This window comes from Pelecanus crispus, chromosome 2 (genome assembly GCF_030463565.1).
Source record: "Pelecanus crispus isolate bPelCri1 chromosome 2, bPelCri1.pri, whole genome shotgun sequence".
Lineage (NCBI taxonomy): Eukaryota > Metazoa > Chordata > Aves > Pelecaniformes > Pelecanidae > Pelecanus > Pelecanus crispus.
Window position 1 is genome coordinate 120,180,128 of NC_134644.1, and position 16,907 is coordinate 120,197,034.

Here is a 16,907-nt window from a genome sequence, read left to right on the forward strand (position 1 = left end):
AGCACATAAAAAAGCTTTAAATCCTACCATTTTGGTAATGATATGCTGAATGCTATGAAAGAAAATTTCCCTATGAATCCTAATTAATTGGAAATCAGGTCCACAATTCATCTGGGCTGTAAAAATCAGAATATATTCTAAGATACAATATGTGCAGCATCTTTTTTATATGCTTTCTGTTTCTTGAGTCCTTGAACTTTGTGTTTGTGTGCTTTCTTCATCAACTGTGAAAACTCAAGGGTTTTTTTCCTTTAACTGGAAAAGGTTTTGCAAGCCTCATGAAATGAGCTTTAGGAAAAACATAATGCATTGCACAAGCATAATAAATAGCAATCATTGGCAGCACTAGATTATTCCTCCCTCTAGTGGCTGGCTGGCTCCAGTGAGAATAAATAGAGCTCTTTATTAACATCTTGGGGAATTATTCCATTAGTTTAGCTACTGGGAACTTACTTTTTCAGGCTAGCATCCTCCAGCTTCCTGCCTGCGTGGTAATCCATGGTGCCTCTGTGCACACATCCGTGACTATGTTACGTGACCAGCCTTTCAGTTTTTCAAGCCCACCTCTCTACAGTGTTCTCAAGCTTTCCCAGTCCCTTCTGTACATTATATTATGTGATTCCCAGTAGCAGTCACGTAAAGAAGGTCGCCCCACTTCTATTGTGTTTCTGTGGTCCGACATGGTGCATTACACAAAATCCAGGTGATTTATCACAGCTGATCTCTGATGTATGCTGAACTGAAAAAGTGATGAATTTCAGGCAGCTTAGTTTGTCTACTCATGGTGCTTAGCTTAGTCTAGTCATGGTGCAATACTGGCAACTATGTTTGGACAGTGAGCAGGGTGTTAGTGCTTCCTCCACCTACCTGGATGTGTCAGTGCATGCCCATACACCAGTGGGCGGCTCAGGCATGTTCATGTCATTAAGAGAGACCAAACACATCCCTTCATGGATAGTTCAGGAAAATTTAAAGGTGTTGCAGAGCTGGAATGCTCCACTTAATTTTGCCTAGCAGCAGCCCTTATCTACTTAGTCAAAGGGACAAAATTCAGTGGGTTGACAAACTGGCCCTTACCTGGCACATCACAGGAGAAGCCGGAGTCCCCAGGACACTGAGCAGACATTCGAAGGTGGCCCTGTGCATCCTGCCTGCATGCAAAGACATGCTGGTGTTCAAACATCATCAGACAGGTCACTGCCCTGTTGCTCCTGACAATAAGAAATGGATTAATACATTATCGTAATGTTGCTGTTTTCCTAATCAGGGTGACAAAAAAATCTGAGCTGTAAAAATAGCTGCTATAAGTACAACAGCCATTTAAGGAAGAGGTCATCTAAGGAATTGGGTACTTACTCATAAGACTCAATTAAATTATGTAACTTCAGGGCAAAATTGCAGCCCCCCTCATAAGAGTTGTGAGGCTTGAGAAAGTAATATAGGTTTCATTACAATTTCCTTAAAATTAACATTTTAGGCATTAAACTTTTCTATAACTCGTTGAAGTTTTATTAGACTGGAGATCTTTTCAAGGAGTTCTGTTTTACCTCAGAAAAACCGTTGACTTGAGATGAAATCATAAATTACCATCCATAGTCAATAATGGTTTTAATCGAAAAATGCATTTCTTCTAAAGTACCTTTTGACCATCACACCAAACACTCTTTACTCTTTATTAACCAGCTATTCTGCTTTATATATATCATATCTGTCTCTGGGGCTGAAGTTTATTATTTCAGTCATTCTGTCACCTTTGCCTCCAGTAATATAATAAAAATACAGTGCCACTGTTCTCTTCCATCAAAGAACCTCAGTCATGTTTGCTAACTTTAATTCAGCATCACAAAGCCACCTGAGAGGCACTGTAGGGAAGTATTAACATACCTGTTTGCTGAGCCCAAGAGTTTATATGACTTCTACAGGTCACACAGCAAATTTCTGTCAACACTGCAATCCAAACCCATGAGCCACAGTCCATTGATTGTGGTTTTAAATGCCAGGTAGAAGTTATTTATCCAGAAAATTTTAGAGGTTTTTTTTTTTCCTTCCCCCCCCCGACCCCCGTTATGGTGTTTAAAACAAAAACATAGATATCCAGGTATTTTCATCTTCTGAGTAGGACAGAAGACCATCTTCAGTTTCACCATGTATCCTATCATTATGTTTTGAAAAGAAGAGTTTTTTCTTAACTCATTCACAGGTGGTTGGTTGATCTGTGATTAATACAGGATAGACAGCACACTATTAGTCTGTCCTCTGTAAGGAACTAGCTTGATTCCTTTCCCCACACAAACACAGAAGTTTGGGCACTTTCTTTCTTTTTCATATGACCTTGCTGGATTTTTTTTGCTTTATTTTTTCATTGGAAAAGAGCGGTGTCCCAATTCAGTAAAGCATATATCTTAATTCTAAGTGTGACAGTTAAATTCAAATAAATATTTGGAAATACTTAAGAATGCCTACTATTACAGGACAAGAGACAGCTGACTTTCTCGGGAGTTAAAGGCTTTCTTCCCTTAAAATGAGGTGCAAAACTCCTTTGAAGATCCTCAACCCTGAAGAGCATCCACTCTTCAGAAATATTTGTTACATCCTCATTGTCTCTATCTGAATCATTGCACTTGACACTAATGGCACTACGAATGGCATAACGGGGTCTCCATTCCTTTACTCCCAGACCGAAATAAATGTTTCAGAGTATTTCTTTTTCATGGGTTTAAAAGATACCCATTTTAAATAATTTAAAAAAAAAAAAATCCCTTTCACTCCCCAGCTGAGTTTGGCACTATTATGCACCTTCTCAAGACATTTTTTTTCCATTGTTTTCTCATACTCAAAAATATAATTAGTTCTGCTTTATCAGAATCAATTTTATACAAGTTTGGCCCAATGATAGCCTATAACACAGAAGGCATCTGTTTTTACAAAAAGGGGGGAAAACATCTAAAAATGTATGTTAAGCATAATTGTACATCTTTTGAGTAAACTTCTATTTATCAGAAAAGTTTTCATAATAGAAATCAACTGCGGACTTCCACCTCAAGGTATTCAGTGCTTTGGCCATGTTTATAAAACAACTGACAAGGCAACTTGCCCAGACCACAATATATTTCACACATACCTGAAATAACAGGTTATCACTTCATGTTGTATCTCAATACAGCACACAGGTCTTTTTGTAATCACTGCAAAACAAAACTGGAAAGACGTTGGAATGGAGAGAGGTATACAATACACATGGACAGCTGGGTTTTTTTAATTATCTGCGTTTCTTTTGAGGGATTTTGTTTGATGTAAAGGCACCTAAAGGGAAAGCGGTATCAGCTTCTTTTTGCTGAGGAATAGCTTTGGTAAAAGTTATGTAGAAGGAAAGTCTCCCTGCTCCTGGGGTATCACTTTTGCTGTGCAGTATCAGCGATAAAAGGGAAAATCTCCCAGAGAAACAGAGACTGCTGCCCAGAGAATCAGTAGAGAATTTGCCAGAAACCCTACTGCACACCATTATTTTTTCATTTACTTATATTCTAGACATTACTTTAAATAAAATTATAGAAGAAAAGTTAGTATTGCCAGCTTCTTTGGTATGACAGGAGAAGTTGCAGGGTTTTATTTCAGTCCGTGATAACTCAATTTGAACAGTTTCCCTAAAAAATCTTTGAGGTTTTTTTTTTTTTTTTATCAGGAAGGGATGGCTGAAAGTCATATCTGAGCTCCAAGTTATACTTATCCAGACACAGCTCGAGAAACTGGCTGTAGAATTATCCGGGAGGTCACTGCTCTGTCTTCTCACACCCCTTTCAATCCCTGTGCCACCAGGAGCAGCTTGGATTTCAAGTCTCCACCACCTCACTGGTGCTGCAGAGAAACAAAATGTAGTAAGTTAGAAGTACTTGATTAGAAAAGAAATAGCCACTTAGTAAGAGTGCACATATGATCTTTCAAAATGAACCCATCAAGAGAGAAGAGGAGAGAAAATCCACAGACCACCAGCACATATTACAGTCCAGGTCAACAATGTGCAGGTGTTATCAAGAAATAATGCAAGCCCACAGTGGGTGAGATACTAAAAGTATTTGTCACATAGCATGCTTGGCCCTGTATTGAGTCTTGCTTTCTCAAACATTCATTTCGAGGTAGTGCTGTTACTCAGAGATGTAAGAACAGCCCCTTAGCTTAGTTCGACTCAGGATTTTTCCCTTCTCCCTTATACAGTTACTAGCCTACCCTCCTCATTGCTTTAAAATGTTCTTGCTTTTCAAAGTTCCCCAATAGTTTGGTTTGTGTTACACATCTGTACAGCTGGTGTTGAATTCGATTTTTTTTTTTTTTTAGTAGGTATCTGAAACTTTTGAAATGGCAGAAGACTGAATAGGAAGTGGAAAAATACTGCATATGTAAAATGCATTTTTGGAAAAACGCAGGTGGTTGCTTATTTATGTGAAGGCTTCGGAGTAACGGTATTGACTTGCAAAACTAAGATGTGTTCTTAATCTCACTGGGAGATGTTTATACAGATCTAGCCTAGATGTTTGGAAATGTCTTCCTGAACTAGGTAACTCAGAAGCAGGGATGTGGCAGGGCTTGCAGGCTCACAGCCATGCAGTATGTGGGTGACCATCACCTGGTTTCAGGTCCATGTGGAGTTGAGGACACTAAACACTGACAATGCATTGGAATTTGTCAGGAAAAATAGCTCTTAAATAAACACTGCAGTGACATTCAACAGCAAATACTTTTTTAGTATTTACTGGAAAACGTTATTTGTAGATAAATACTGCCCAATATTGTAACTTGGAGTAGCACAGGAGGACTTTCAGTTACGGGAAGTCTGCCCAGAAGATGCCTTTTAGCTGAGCTGGAGTGCTATCCTCCCACTCCCAGGAGCGAGCCAGAGCTCCTGCATAAATCGCAGTGCTAAGCAGGGAGAGCTGGTTGTGCAGCCAGCTCAGCACACGGCCGGGTGACATTCCTGAAAAGTAACTGCTTTCCTCCTGCGGCTTGGCAGAGAGCTGTAATTCTTGGGTTTCCCCACTGGCAGAATTAATCAAACTTTTAATGTATGAATGGGGGAGACCTGAAAATTAAATTAAGCAGGTGAGGTCCAAGCTTGTGGAGACTGTGATTTTTGTAGAATAGCACAGGGACCGCAATGGGGAATATCTTGATCCCAGACACCCTGCGGTTAAAAAAGGAAAAAAGCTGTCTGTCAGTATGCTGAGTAGGAGTAAGCTTAATATTAATACAGAGACTCAAACTTTAGTTCTTGCCACAAATGTGTCAGGAAGTGCAGATCTGCAGGTGTGTGAGAGGATGTTTTGAGTGTGTTACCAGACACCCAAGAGGAGGAAAATGACAGTATGATTTGACTCAGTTATGATAATAGCAGCAATTACAGAAGTGGTGGTGAAGCGGTCCATGTCCAATGCCAAAAGCTGTGCCTGAGTGGACCTGGAGGCATCTCCTTGCCTCCTTCTTGGAGGGCTTGCCCTCAAACACGTGCTCTCAGGTTGGCAGACCAAAATGCTTGAATTACTAAAATAAGAGTTTAATCTGAGCAGACTGTAGATGACTTTTGAGTCTCACTAGAGGGACAAAGGATTATTTAGGTTGGGAAAGACCTTTAAGATCATCAAGTCCAACCACCAACCTAACACTGCCAAGTCCACCACTAAAGCCATGTCCCTAAGGGCCACATCTACACGTCTTTTAAATACCTCCAGGGATGGGGACTCAACCGCTTCTCTCAGGGCAGCCTGTTCCAATGCTTAGCAACCCTTTCAGGGAGGAAGTTTTTCATAATATCCAATCTAAACCTCCCCTGGAGCAACTTGAGGCCATTTACTATTGCCCTATCACTTGTTACCTGGGAGAGGAGACCAACACCCACCTCACTACAACCCCCTTTCAGGTAGCTGTAGAGAGCTATAAGGTCTACCCTCAGCCTCCTCTTCTCCAGGCTAAACAACCCCAGTTCCCTCAGCCGCTCCTCATAAGGCCTGTGCTCCAGACCCTTCACCAGCTTCGTTGTCCTTCTCTGGACACGCTCCAGCACCTCAATGTCTTTCTTGTATTGAGGGGCCCAAAACTGGACACAGTATTCCAGGTGCGGCCACACCAGTGCCGAGTACAGGGGGACAATCACTTCCCTTGTCCTGCTGGCCACACTATTCCTGATACAAGCCAGGATGCTGTTGGCCTTCTTGGCCACCTGGGCACACTGCTGGCTCATATTCAGGCAGCTGTTGACCAATACCCCCAGTTCTTTTTCCGCCAGGCAGCTTTCCAGCCACTCTTCCCCAAGCCTATACCATTGCATGGGGTTGCTGTGACCCAAGTGCAGGACCCGGCATTTAGCCTTGTTGAACCTCATACAATTGGCCTTGGCCCATCAATCCAGCCTGTCCAGATCCCTCTGTAGAGTCTTCTTACCCTCAAGCAGATCAACACTCCCTCCCAATTTGGTGTTGTCTGCAAACTTACTGAGGGCACACTTGATCCCCTCATCCAGATTATTGATAAAGGTACTAAACAAAACTGTCCCTAATGCTGACCCCTGGGGAACACCACTTGTGATCAGACACCAACTGGATTTAACTCCATTCACCACAACTCTTTGGGCCCAGCCATCTAGCCAGTTTTTTACCCAGCAAAGAGTACACCCGTGCAAGCCATGCGCAGCCAGTTTCTCCAGGAGAATGCTGTGGAAAACAGTGTCAAAGGCTTTACTGAAGTCCAAGTAGACAACATCCACAGCCTTTCCCTTATCCACTAAGCAGGTCAACTTGTCATAGAAGGGGATCAGGTTAGTCAAACAGAACCTGCCTCTCATAAACACATGCTGACTGGGCCTGATCACCTGGTTGTCCTGTATGTGCCACCTGATGGCACTCAAGATGATCTGCTCCATAACCTTTCATGGCACCAAGGTCAGACTGACAGGCCTGTAGTTCCCTGGATCCTCCTTCCAGCCCTTCTTGTAGGTGGGCATCACGTTTTCTAACCTCCAGTCAACTGGGACCTCCCTGGTTAGCCAGAACTGATAATAAATGATGGAAAGTGGCTTGGTGAGCACTTCTGCCAGCTCCCTCAGGACCCTTGGGTGGATCCCATCCAACCCCATAAACTTAGACTCATGTGTGTCTAAGTGGTGTAGCAGGTCGCTAACCACTGAAATAACCAAGAACGTAACATGATGTGGGATCAGGTGGGTGAGCCTGGCCTCACCGAGGGGAGCTGGAGGAGGGCTGTCTGCCAGAAGGAGGGTTTGACTTTTGTGCCAGCAAAGAGAAAGTTCATCAAAGCATTGGTGGAGGGCTTTAATAGAGAGAGCACCAAAGGATTCATCCTCACACCAACATGGGCCAAAGGGCTCCAGGCACAGCTGCAGGCATGGCTGACCTGCTCAAGCCCTCCAGCAGTGTTCATTCTCAGTCCTATACCTGATACAAGGCAAGAGATTTTCCAGCTTAGATAAATATATCTCTCTGTTGGTGAGCAGCGCTTGGTCCTGGGATTATTAGTGCCAGCCCAAAGGAGACTCATGCTGAAAAATGCAAGAGCCTTGTGTCACACATTTGGTCTAGGTTCAGACATCTTTTCCTCAAGCAAGAATCTCCAAAAACCCTTTTAAGCATGTACTCAGTAAGACTGGCAATGAAGGACATCAAGGTCCACAGCTTTCCTCAGAGGGTGTTCAAAGAGGAAAGTTAGCCTTCTCAAGCTGGGTGCTCTCGACGATATTTTACCCTGCTAGGTGTGAGAAGAAAGGATGCATTTTTCTTCTACTGTAAACAAAAATTGTGCGCTGTTGTACAGAAATGGCTTACTCTGGCATCACTGGGTTGAGCTGGTTCATCTGGGTTGAACTGTTTCTACACTTCAGCATCTCTTTTCACTCTTCAGGGTGGAACAGAAGAGTGCTCACAACTATTTCCCCCCCATACACACCCCCACATCGGAATCAGCACCAGCACGTAGACCACATCTGTGATTAAAGGGAATTGTATAATATCTGTCTGCATCATCTTCCATCTGCTTCTTTTACCAACTCAATTGCGTATGGCATTATGTGCCCCTTCCATGCTGTGCTCTGTTCCTTCGCCATCTAGAAAGCAGAGAGAAGATGCAGCACATCAATGGCAAGGGAAAGGTCCTTTCAATCCATTAGCCTATTTTTTTTGATTGTACACAGCACCTGAGAGGATGTTTGAAATAAAGGGGAAGCTTTGTTTTAGTGTATGTGTGAATTTTTTGCAGTAGGCAGCTTTGTTTGCTAACATTTTAACACTTATTAAGGGCTAAAGGTGCTCTTGAAACATGGTCATACAACCTCAGAACTCCCACACCCCAAAAAGAAATAAAACAACCCAATGATTCCGTGTCCTTTGAGAGGGAAGCAGGTTTGTAATAAAATCACAAAGAAGTGGTTTCATGGCTCCAGATGTGGAGAGTTTTAAAAGGGACTGGGCTTTTTAGAAGCATTTGCTACTAAAAAATGTTGATCCAGTTCCTGCTGCCCTCTATCAAACAAACAGGAGCTCTCTGGCAGGACACCATGTGCTTAGTCAAAAAAACCACAACAGCTGGAGATAGACACATTAGAGAGCTGCATGACATCAAACTGTGTGGACTTCTGGATTTATGGGTTTTTTAAGTGCTTTCCTCTGCAGGCCTACCAGAATCTGTAAAATCAGTCAGAGAGACAAATACACCATACTGCAGTTTCTGCCTCTTCTCACACTGTGACAAACCCTGTGACACTGGCATGTCCCGCGTGGCTTTGTGGTATGTGTTGGCTGGTCCATGCAACGAGGACGATTTGTAGTCTGATCAGTGGAATCTTTTGTAATGCAAAAGGAAGCAGATGCCAATTCTGTGCTAACATTGAATTGCTCTTCAGCAGATGAGCTTTTTCTGCTTGTCTCCAAGTTTTAGATCTTTCTTTCTCACACTTGGCTCTTCAGCAACACACTAAGGACTTGAAGAGGGGTTTTATTATTTTTTTTTTTAGCTTCAAGGTAGGAAATCTCCATGAGGAGGTTCACTTGATTATAAACAAAAAGAGAAAAGGAGATCTTCAAAACCCAGAAAAATCCCTGGTGAGGGGGAAGAATGCTCAAAACTGTTTACGTGCTGCCCTTGTCTCCATCAGTAAGTAGCGTGACAGATTTGTGTTCGCTGCACTGAAAGAGCAGCAGAACATAGGTGCCAACATGATGAAATTACCCCAGCCCGGTGACCGATATCATGACTGGGATCAGACAGATGCACTTGAATGACTTTGTTCTGTACTTGTTCCTCCCTGATGTCCTTCAGTGTTTGCCTTGTGTCAGACTGCACTGGATTATTCTACCTTCTAGCAACACGGAAATGCAAATAAAATTAAGCACAGAAATGTACTTCGGCTGGGCCCACCAGCAGTGCTGGAGGTGGGGCATTCAGCCTAGGATAATTAAGCCCCAGGGAACAAAGCTGTCCATTGTAGGCTACAAAAATGAGAGCTAGGATATTTAGCAATAGTGGTGGGTTTGAGGTTTATTTTTTCTTGGGTTTGGGTTGTGTGTGGTGAGTTGTTGGGTGCTTTCTGTTTGTTTGAAGGCAAATTTTAGCACACTCGTCTGCTGGCTTACAGAAGTATTCAGGACATGTTTCTGGACTTTTACTTTATTCTGCTTTGTCATTTTCTGTTGGCATAGCACAGTACCCATCTGGCACAACACTGCACTTTGTGCTATTAATCTGAATGCTGAACTTGCAGAAGACAATACAGTCTTAGGACTATTTTTCATTGTAATGCTTTTTTATATTGTGTCTGGCCTAAAGGGGAAAGAAAGCAGCCGTTGTCAGTCTTGTCTCTCCCTTTTTTCATTCAGAAATTAAATGTAATAAATGAAAGTGTTTTTTGTAAACAACACATATATGACAGAGTGTGTTGTGCCTCCCTAAATGAAAAGGAAATATTTGAAGCTAAACTTGCCTGTTCTTGTAAATCTCTGTTGTCTACCTTCTCTTTGGCATTTGAAAGCCATTTTGAAGGCAAAGGAACTCTTCCAGGAATATGTCCAAAGCTATTTCACTTTTAATCTGCTAACAGTGCGTTTTAAACCCTTTAATATATATTTGAGTGAACTGAACTATGGCCAGCATATAAAAGTCAGAAACGACAAGGCAGTATGTGAAGATAGTGTATAGCTTTCCTTCTCCCTTCATTCACCCTGGACTATCATCCAAGTCGGGCAGTAGGCTCAGACTATTTCCTGCCTCTGGCTGAGACTTCCCAGTACAAACAAAGGCATATCAGCTAAGCCTAGCTCCTTCCATGCTTACCTATGCTGACTAACTCCTTACTCTGCAAATAGTCAATTAAGCAAATTAAGGACAAAAAGGTGTTTCCATCTGAATTAAGGCTTTGTAAATACAAACACATCTATAACAGTTGGAAGTATTTATTAACATGCATGTTGCAACAGTGGTAGGGGTGATTAGGTGCACCCATTTTAAATCTTTTCATTTCTATATTTGAGTGAAAAAAGGAGAATCAGCCTCAGTATGTCTGAAATGTACAGAGCAGAAACCAAAGGGCGGTATGCAACGGTAGCTTAAAGATTTCCTTTACACACCTACACAATCTGTTTTAGATGCTTGGCTAAAACTCGTTTTCTGCTTAAATGAACACTCTCCTGCCTCTCAGAGCCCCTCAGAGGCTTTCAGTAGCATTTTGCCCTCACAGGCGGGGTATCTCAATCTTCCCTGAGGCGCAGTGTGGATCAGAGGCACTTGTCTTCCTTTACCCAAGGGAGCCTTTATTTCTCCGCCGGGACTCGTCAGACTCCATTTCCGCACACCTCGGCACAGGGCTGGCTCCTTTGCTGGTCAATCCCCTGGGGACAGCCGCAACAGCAGCCAGCAGAGTGGCAGAAACCCAAAGCCCTCGTCTTCTCCTGGTGTCTCTTGCTGTGGTTCTTGGGAAGCATGCCTAGCAGCGTTAGTCCTCCCACCCCATGCACTGTTGGCGTGCTGCCATCGTGGCTGTGCTCCCATCCTCTGGGGTGAGGCCTGGGGCAAGGGCAGCAGTATGGGGAGAAAGGAGGGTGCAGACAGTTTGGGGACCTGCCACCTGTGAACGCAGCACATGCCTTAGGGGAGAGCCCAGCCCCAAAGCCTGCCTGGCTCCCCATGCCCCCTGCAAAATCCCTGAATGCCAGTTCAACCAACATCATCACGTCGTGTATCCACAAGGGACTAGAAGCCTCCCAGGCAAAATCTCTCTTTTACCATAGCAGTAAGGATGAGCTGTGTATAAGCCCCTCTGAAAGGGCCCTGGCACTGAGTTCAGGACTACCCCTCAGCCCTTGTCCCGTGTCACACCGGCAGGCACTGCAGCACAGAAATGATGCAGCATGCATGAGGAGCTCGTTCAAGCTCTTTAATAATCACATCCTCCTTCTGCCAATTAACATATCCAATGCACTGAGTGGAGCTAACAGACCATTTTGTATTGGCCAAAGAGCTGTCCCAAAGGCTCAGTCCTTTGTCTGTCATGCTTAGTTGTGGAAATTATGATGGCACAAACAGAGGTCTAGGTCATGCAGGATAAATAGAAGATAAAGTTGAACCCTTAAGGAAGAAAAGAATATTTTCATTTACAGGTTACTGGTAATAGTAACTCTGAGAAAATAAATTAGATGTTCAGATCTTCCCCTGTCATACATAGTCAGATTTATTCCTAAATGGAATGTTTTCAAAATTTCCTGTGGCATTTCAGCTGTTCATTAAAGTGTACTGTAGAATACAGTAACAATTTATTACACAGCTATAAAAGCAGTAGTAATCATTATAAATGCAAACCTTCAGATGTTTTTTTGTCTATGCTTTAAATCCTTTTTCTTCTTTTTTTTCCCCCGTCACTACATCTAGTGAAACAGTGATTGTAGCAATCAGTGAGCAAGGAGCCACTTCCTCCAACAGCTGCCAATATCCTAGTCTGTTTTATATGAGAGCTGGGAGGTATGCACAGGCTAAGATAAGTGGCCACCTGTAAAATATGGTTCTAGATATGTGCCAAACTGGCCGGTCATATAGTCATTACAGTCAGGAACAAAACTAGTCGGAAAAAGAAGGCAGCTGTGCTGACCACCCACATCTGAAACGACAGGGAAACATTTACTCTCACGGATGGTTGCCCTTGTTTCAAGCAGAGTTGAGAAAACTTCGTTATGCAACGCTAATGCATACAGAAAATGAATTTCTATACCTTTTGTGGTGGCTTTCTGTGACACTTGGAGCATCTGACCTGATCTGTACTCTGGCTGCCACAGCAAAATCTTGCTGCTATGGGTACCTGCATCTTATCACACTGGCTCCAATCTCTAAAGAGCACCTGCCTCAGCACTTGCAAGTTTCTGCCTGGCAATATCCATGCACTGAATTTGGTGATATGCTGCAGTCTTCTTGTGAGCTCAGCTAATCAGTGAACAGCAACAGCCCCAGGTGACATATTTGACTAACTGGCAGCTAATCAAGCATATTTGAATTTTGCATGTCACATATTGGCAGCAAATTGTTCACAACATATTCATAAAATAAATTTTGAATTAATTTAAGAAATGCATTTTAGGCAATGCTCATCAGTTTACAGATCTGCAGGGTGGTAAAGTAGCTTACATGCATCTGAAAAAATGTCTGTTGAATTATTCATTCTATTTTATCTCTTTTAATTTTTTTATTTCTTTATTTTTTTATCAAATAACAGACAAGAATTTTTTTTCCAAGAGTTCCGTGGCTAGTGTTAGTTATCAAAATGTTGTAGCTAACCGCTAGTAATGGTCACTTCATCATTTTCTCTTCCTTTTTTTGAGTTTGGAACACCACTAATTATGATGTCTAAAAAGGTTTCTACTTTTGTCATGTGGAACCAAAAGGTGTAAGGAGTCAAAGCATATGAATATGGCTGCTGTGAGTATTGCACAGTACACACAGTGAAAATGGCAAGCAAAGGCTTTATCTTCATCTTGTGACAGGAATATTGAGTAAATAGCATAAGTTAAGTATTTTTATTAGGCAGGTAATCAGCAGCCAGAGAATACAGTGTTGTAGAGATGACCTAGATTTTATTACGGTGTTGTACCATTCAGAAACAGACCCAGTTTCTGAACTACTTAGGTGTGCGATTACACAATGGAATTGTTCTCCTAAAATACGTTGACAGTTACCAGAATTGTGCATGCCACTGGGAAATTGCTCATACTAATTACCATCGTCAGCTACTGGAATACAAAATATCTGCAAATGCTTGAGGAATTAGACATAAAATGGTTTCTCTTCTTTCAGGTCAGCTGTGTATGTGTTTCTAAAGACTAGAGGGCCAAGATTAAACCTGTAATTAGGTTACAGATTTTTCTTTCATATACCTGCAAACATCCATGTGAGATTTACATTTAAAAATGGAAAATTTAGGTAATGTTTTAATTTGTTTACTTCATAATACTTAGACAGTATTAAAGATATTCCAATAAAAATATTGAAGAATCACCATTCCAATACTTTATCCATTGATTAATTGTTTAAAAAGAAATATCCCCAAAACTAATTGTATTGCGTAAGAGGCATGACATGGATCACTTTTTGTTACTCACATCTTTACAGGATGCCTCAGATTGTGAAGACAGCACTTAGCCAGCATTTTCAGAGGATAAAATGTCTCACAGGTGGAGGATTGTAGCTACACGTTATAACCTTTGCTAGTTGACTCTAAGCACATATGGCAGGAGTACTGCAGTTTGTGCACGTTACCTATGGGATTTTTTTTCATTTGTTTCTGACTACTTGTGCATCTCATCTGTCCCTGGTATTGGAAAGTTGGGGAATGTTATCACTTCAGAAACATAACTGTGATTTTTAAGCTTCTAATTTGACATCGTCATGTAAAGCCACTTCCCTAGCCTACACTTTCTCAACTTCCAGCTTAAGCCAGGAATAAAATGAAATTTAAAGCATATCAAACCTTACCAGGTGCCCCAAGTTCTTGGAATGATTTCCCAGGTTAAGGTGCACTGTGAGTGCATTTGCATGTTGTGTATGATCTGCCTACCCTATTTGCCCATACACCCTTGAGAGCTCCATGAGAAGCAGCCCCGTTACATGGGTACATACATGGGTGTCAGAGTCACAGTGCCAGCAGGTCTGATCAGCACCAGGTTTTTGCAGAGGAGCAGGCCTTTAGAGGAATAGAGTCCCTACAGTTCATACAAACTGCATTTCAAGAAATGCATGTTCAGCTGATATGTTTAGGATCATGCAGCCAATCTTACTATTGGACCACTCCTTTCTTTACCCCACTGCTGCTGAAGCCATTTGGATTTGATGAAGTATCTGTTTTCATTTTTTTTCTTTTTTTCCCAAACCTCCCAGGATATCCAGTGAACACTCGCCAAAGCTTCAGATCCGGAGCCACAGTTACCTGAGGGCAGTGAGTGAAGTCTCCATCAACAGGAGCCTGGACAGTCTGGACCCCGCGGGGCTGCTGACGTCCCCCAAGTTCCGCTCCCGCAACGAGAGCTACATGAGAGCCATGAGCACCATCAGTCAGGTGGGTGGCACGCACCCGTGGCGGCCCGGAGAGCAGCCCGCCGTGCTGGACACCGGCCAAGCCCTGGCAATACAGGAAACTTGATTTTGCTTTAAGTGGAATCAGGCTGTTGCATGCCACCCATTTCCAAAACGTTTTTAAGAAAACAGAAATGTTTTCACACAGTCTCGTTTTTGAGAGGGTAACATTTGATAATGCCATAACCTGCCCTTTGCAAATGGATGAGTGGCACAACATGCCATTCGTTTGAAGAAGCAGTCTAATTTTTTATTTTTCTTTTCCAAAAGCAGGTGCTCATCAACAGTGTCTTTAAACAGGGTTCTCTTAAGGATCTTGTGCTTAGTACCTGAAATCAAATTTTTTGGAATGCCTCCAAAAAAACCCATGTTCGCATGCTGAGTGAGATGTTAAAGGAAAATTAAGTCAGCAGTATTTTGTATTTCACAACTGTATTAGTATTTTATTAGAATTTTTAAAGCTTTCTTTATGCTATTGTATACATTCTTAACCCCATGCACCTCTGAACTTTTCAGCTATAAGGTACAAATGTTGTAGTATATATATTAAGGGCAAAGGTATTACTGCCCTGAAATTCTGTGAGATCTCTTCATGCTCATTCTAAACTAGAAAAAAAAAAAAAAAAGGCTGCTGTGACATATTCAGTTTATGAGTTTTAGCATCATAAAATAGCCTGTCCTTGCATACAACATACTTATACAGTAGAATTGGTCAGGGACAGGTCTGAAAAAAATGCAAAAGTGCCAGCACTCCACAGGGCAGCAGGCCAGTGGTTCATCTGCTAAATCCTATAGCTCCTTGGTATGATTTTTAGCTTGTTTGCTTAAGTGGATCATTTGGATAAATCACTTGGATAAAAGAATTTTTTTACACTAGTCCAAAAGTGCAGCAGGGCAGGATTTGTGGGGCCAGATACTCACCCCTTATTATTTGCATGTCAAATCATTGCAATGTCAAAAAAAGTGCCTGACATCATGATGCCAGGACTTCAGCTGTGGCCATAACAAATATATGTGCCGTTCAGAATGGAGCTGTAGTTTGAATTTCTATGGTATTCTGTGTTTGCACATTGCAACCTTAGAGTATTCATGTGTGTATTTTATAGTGAGGCACTTTGCGTAAGGCATGGGCTGATGCTCTTGAAAGAGGGTCAGGACGTATCTAGGGGGAAACAGCACTGAAGATCAGGTCTCAGAGGCAGCTATATGAACATTGGGTTAGGTTACTTATTTAGCTGGACACCTAACACTTACACAAAGCTGTCTGCCAAAGACTGAGTGTTATTTGCCAATATGAAGTAGTTTGGATTTTTTTAAAAAAGCATTAATTCAGAGATGTTTGTCTGGGGATATGACTATTCACCACCACTGTAGGATTGTTCTTTATGATGTACTATCCACTACTCTTCCATGCTCTTTTAAGCAGTTTCCCTTTGAAAAAATATGTTCTACTATTTGAGATTTGCCTTTCCATTTATGTGTACAAATACTCAGCATAATGTTTTCCTTGGTAAAATTCATCCTGGAAGAGAATTTCTAATGGTTTTTTCCACCACCCTAACACAGTTTTATCTTCTCTGGCAATCTTGGCCTTTTGCATGCTTTAAAACTAACAAAATCCTCAAGTGATGGTTTCCACATGCATGTTTCCTACAGTGATAATTATTGTGCTTTAATTCCAAGCTCAGGGCTCTACTCTCAGTTTAGAAACATGAGCATCCATTACTAATTAAGCTGATGTAAATGGTTTCTAGGTTTGTAAGACCTGCAGCAAGGCCACATGTTTTTGAATGTTCTTTAACCTGCATGAGTGCAAGTCTTTGTCACCACCTAGTGTCTGATCCACAGAGGGTCTAAGGATTCCCTTTGCATCTCGCTCCCAGCCAAAGGAGTCAGCCCAGAGATGTAGTTATACAAACATTTTTCCCCTGCAACAAAGCTGGTTCCCTTATCAGCCTCCCCTTCCCAACTGTTCGTTACCACTTCTACCCTCGAGCTTCCCAACCCCTCAGGTTTATCACTGTGATTGCCTGTGGGTTGCATTGATTGTGTACCGGGGTTAAGCTGACCTTTTGTTTTTTCCTCACCACCCAAAGAGGGATTTTTGGTTTTCAGTGTAATGGTCATAATGGCCAGAGGTTCAACCCCTGCTGTGAACCTAGGGTAAGATAAACCAGATGCTGCTATGAGGACTCCCAGCTTCTCACCAGTCCCAGCAGGAACCAAGAGCCTAAATTCTGCTGAATCTCTGCCTAACACCTCTGTCTCCCCTTTTCTGTACGTTATTTTTTTCCCCTAATAAT

At 42.1% G+C, this 16,907-nt stretch overlaps 1 protein-coding gene across 4 annotated transcripts in view; it reads left to right on the forward strand.

The window, feature by feature from the left end:
* DLGAP1 (DLG associated protein 1) overlaps positions 1–16,907 on the forward strand; it is a 151,931-nt gene that overhangs the window by 31,620 nt on the left and 103,404 nt on the right. For all 4 annotated transcript variants that reach the window (XM_075728316.1, XM_075728315.1, XM_075728318.1 and 1 more), the window contains exon 3: positions 14,410–14,587. In XM_075728316.1, coding sequence (XP_075584431.1) covers positions 14,410–14,587 — 178 coding nt within the window. The remainder of the gene's footprint in view (positions 1–14,409; positions 14,588–16,907) is intronic.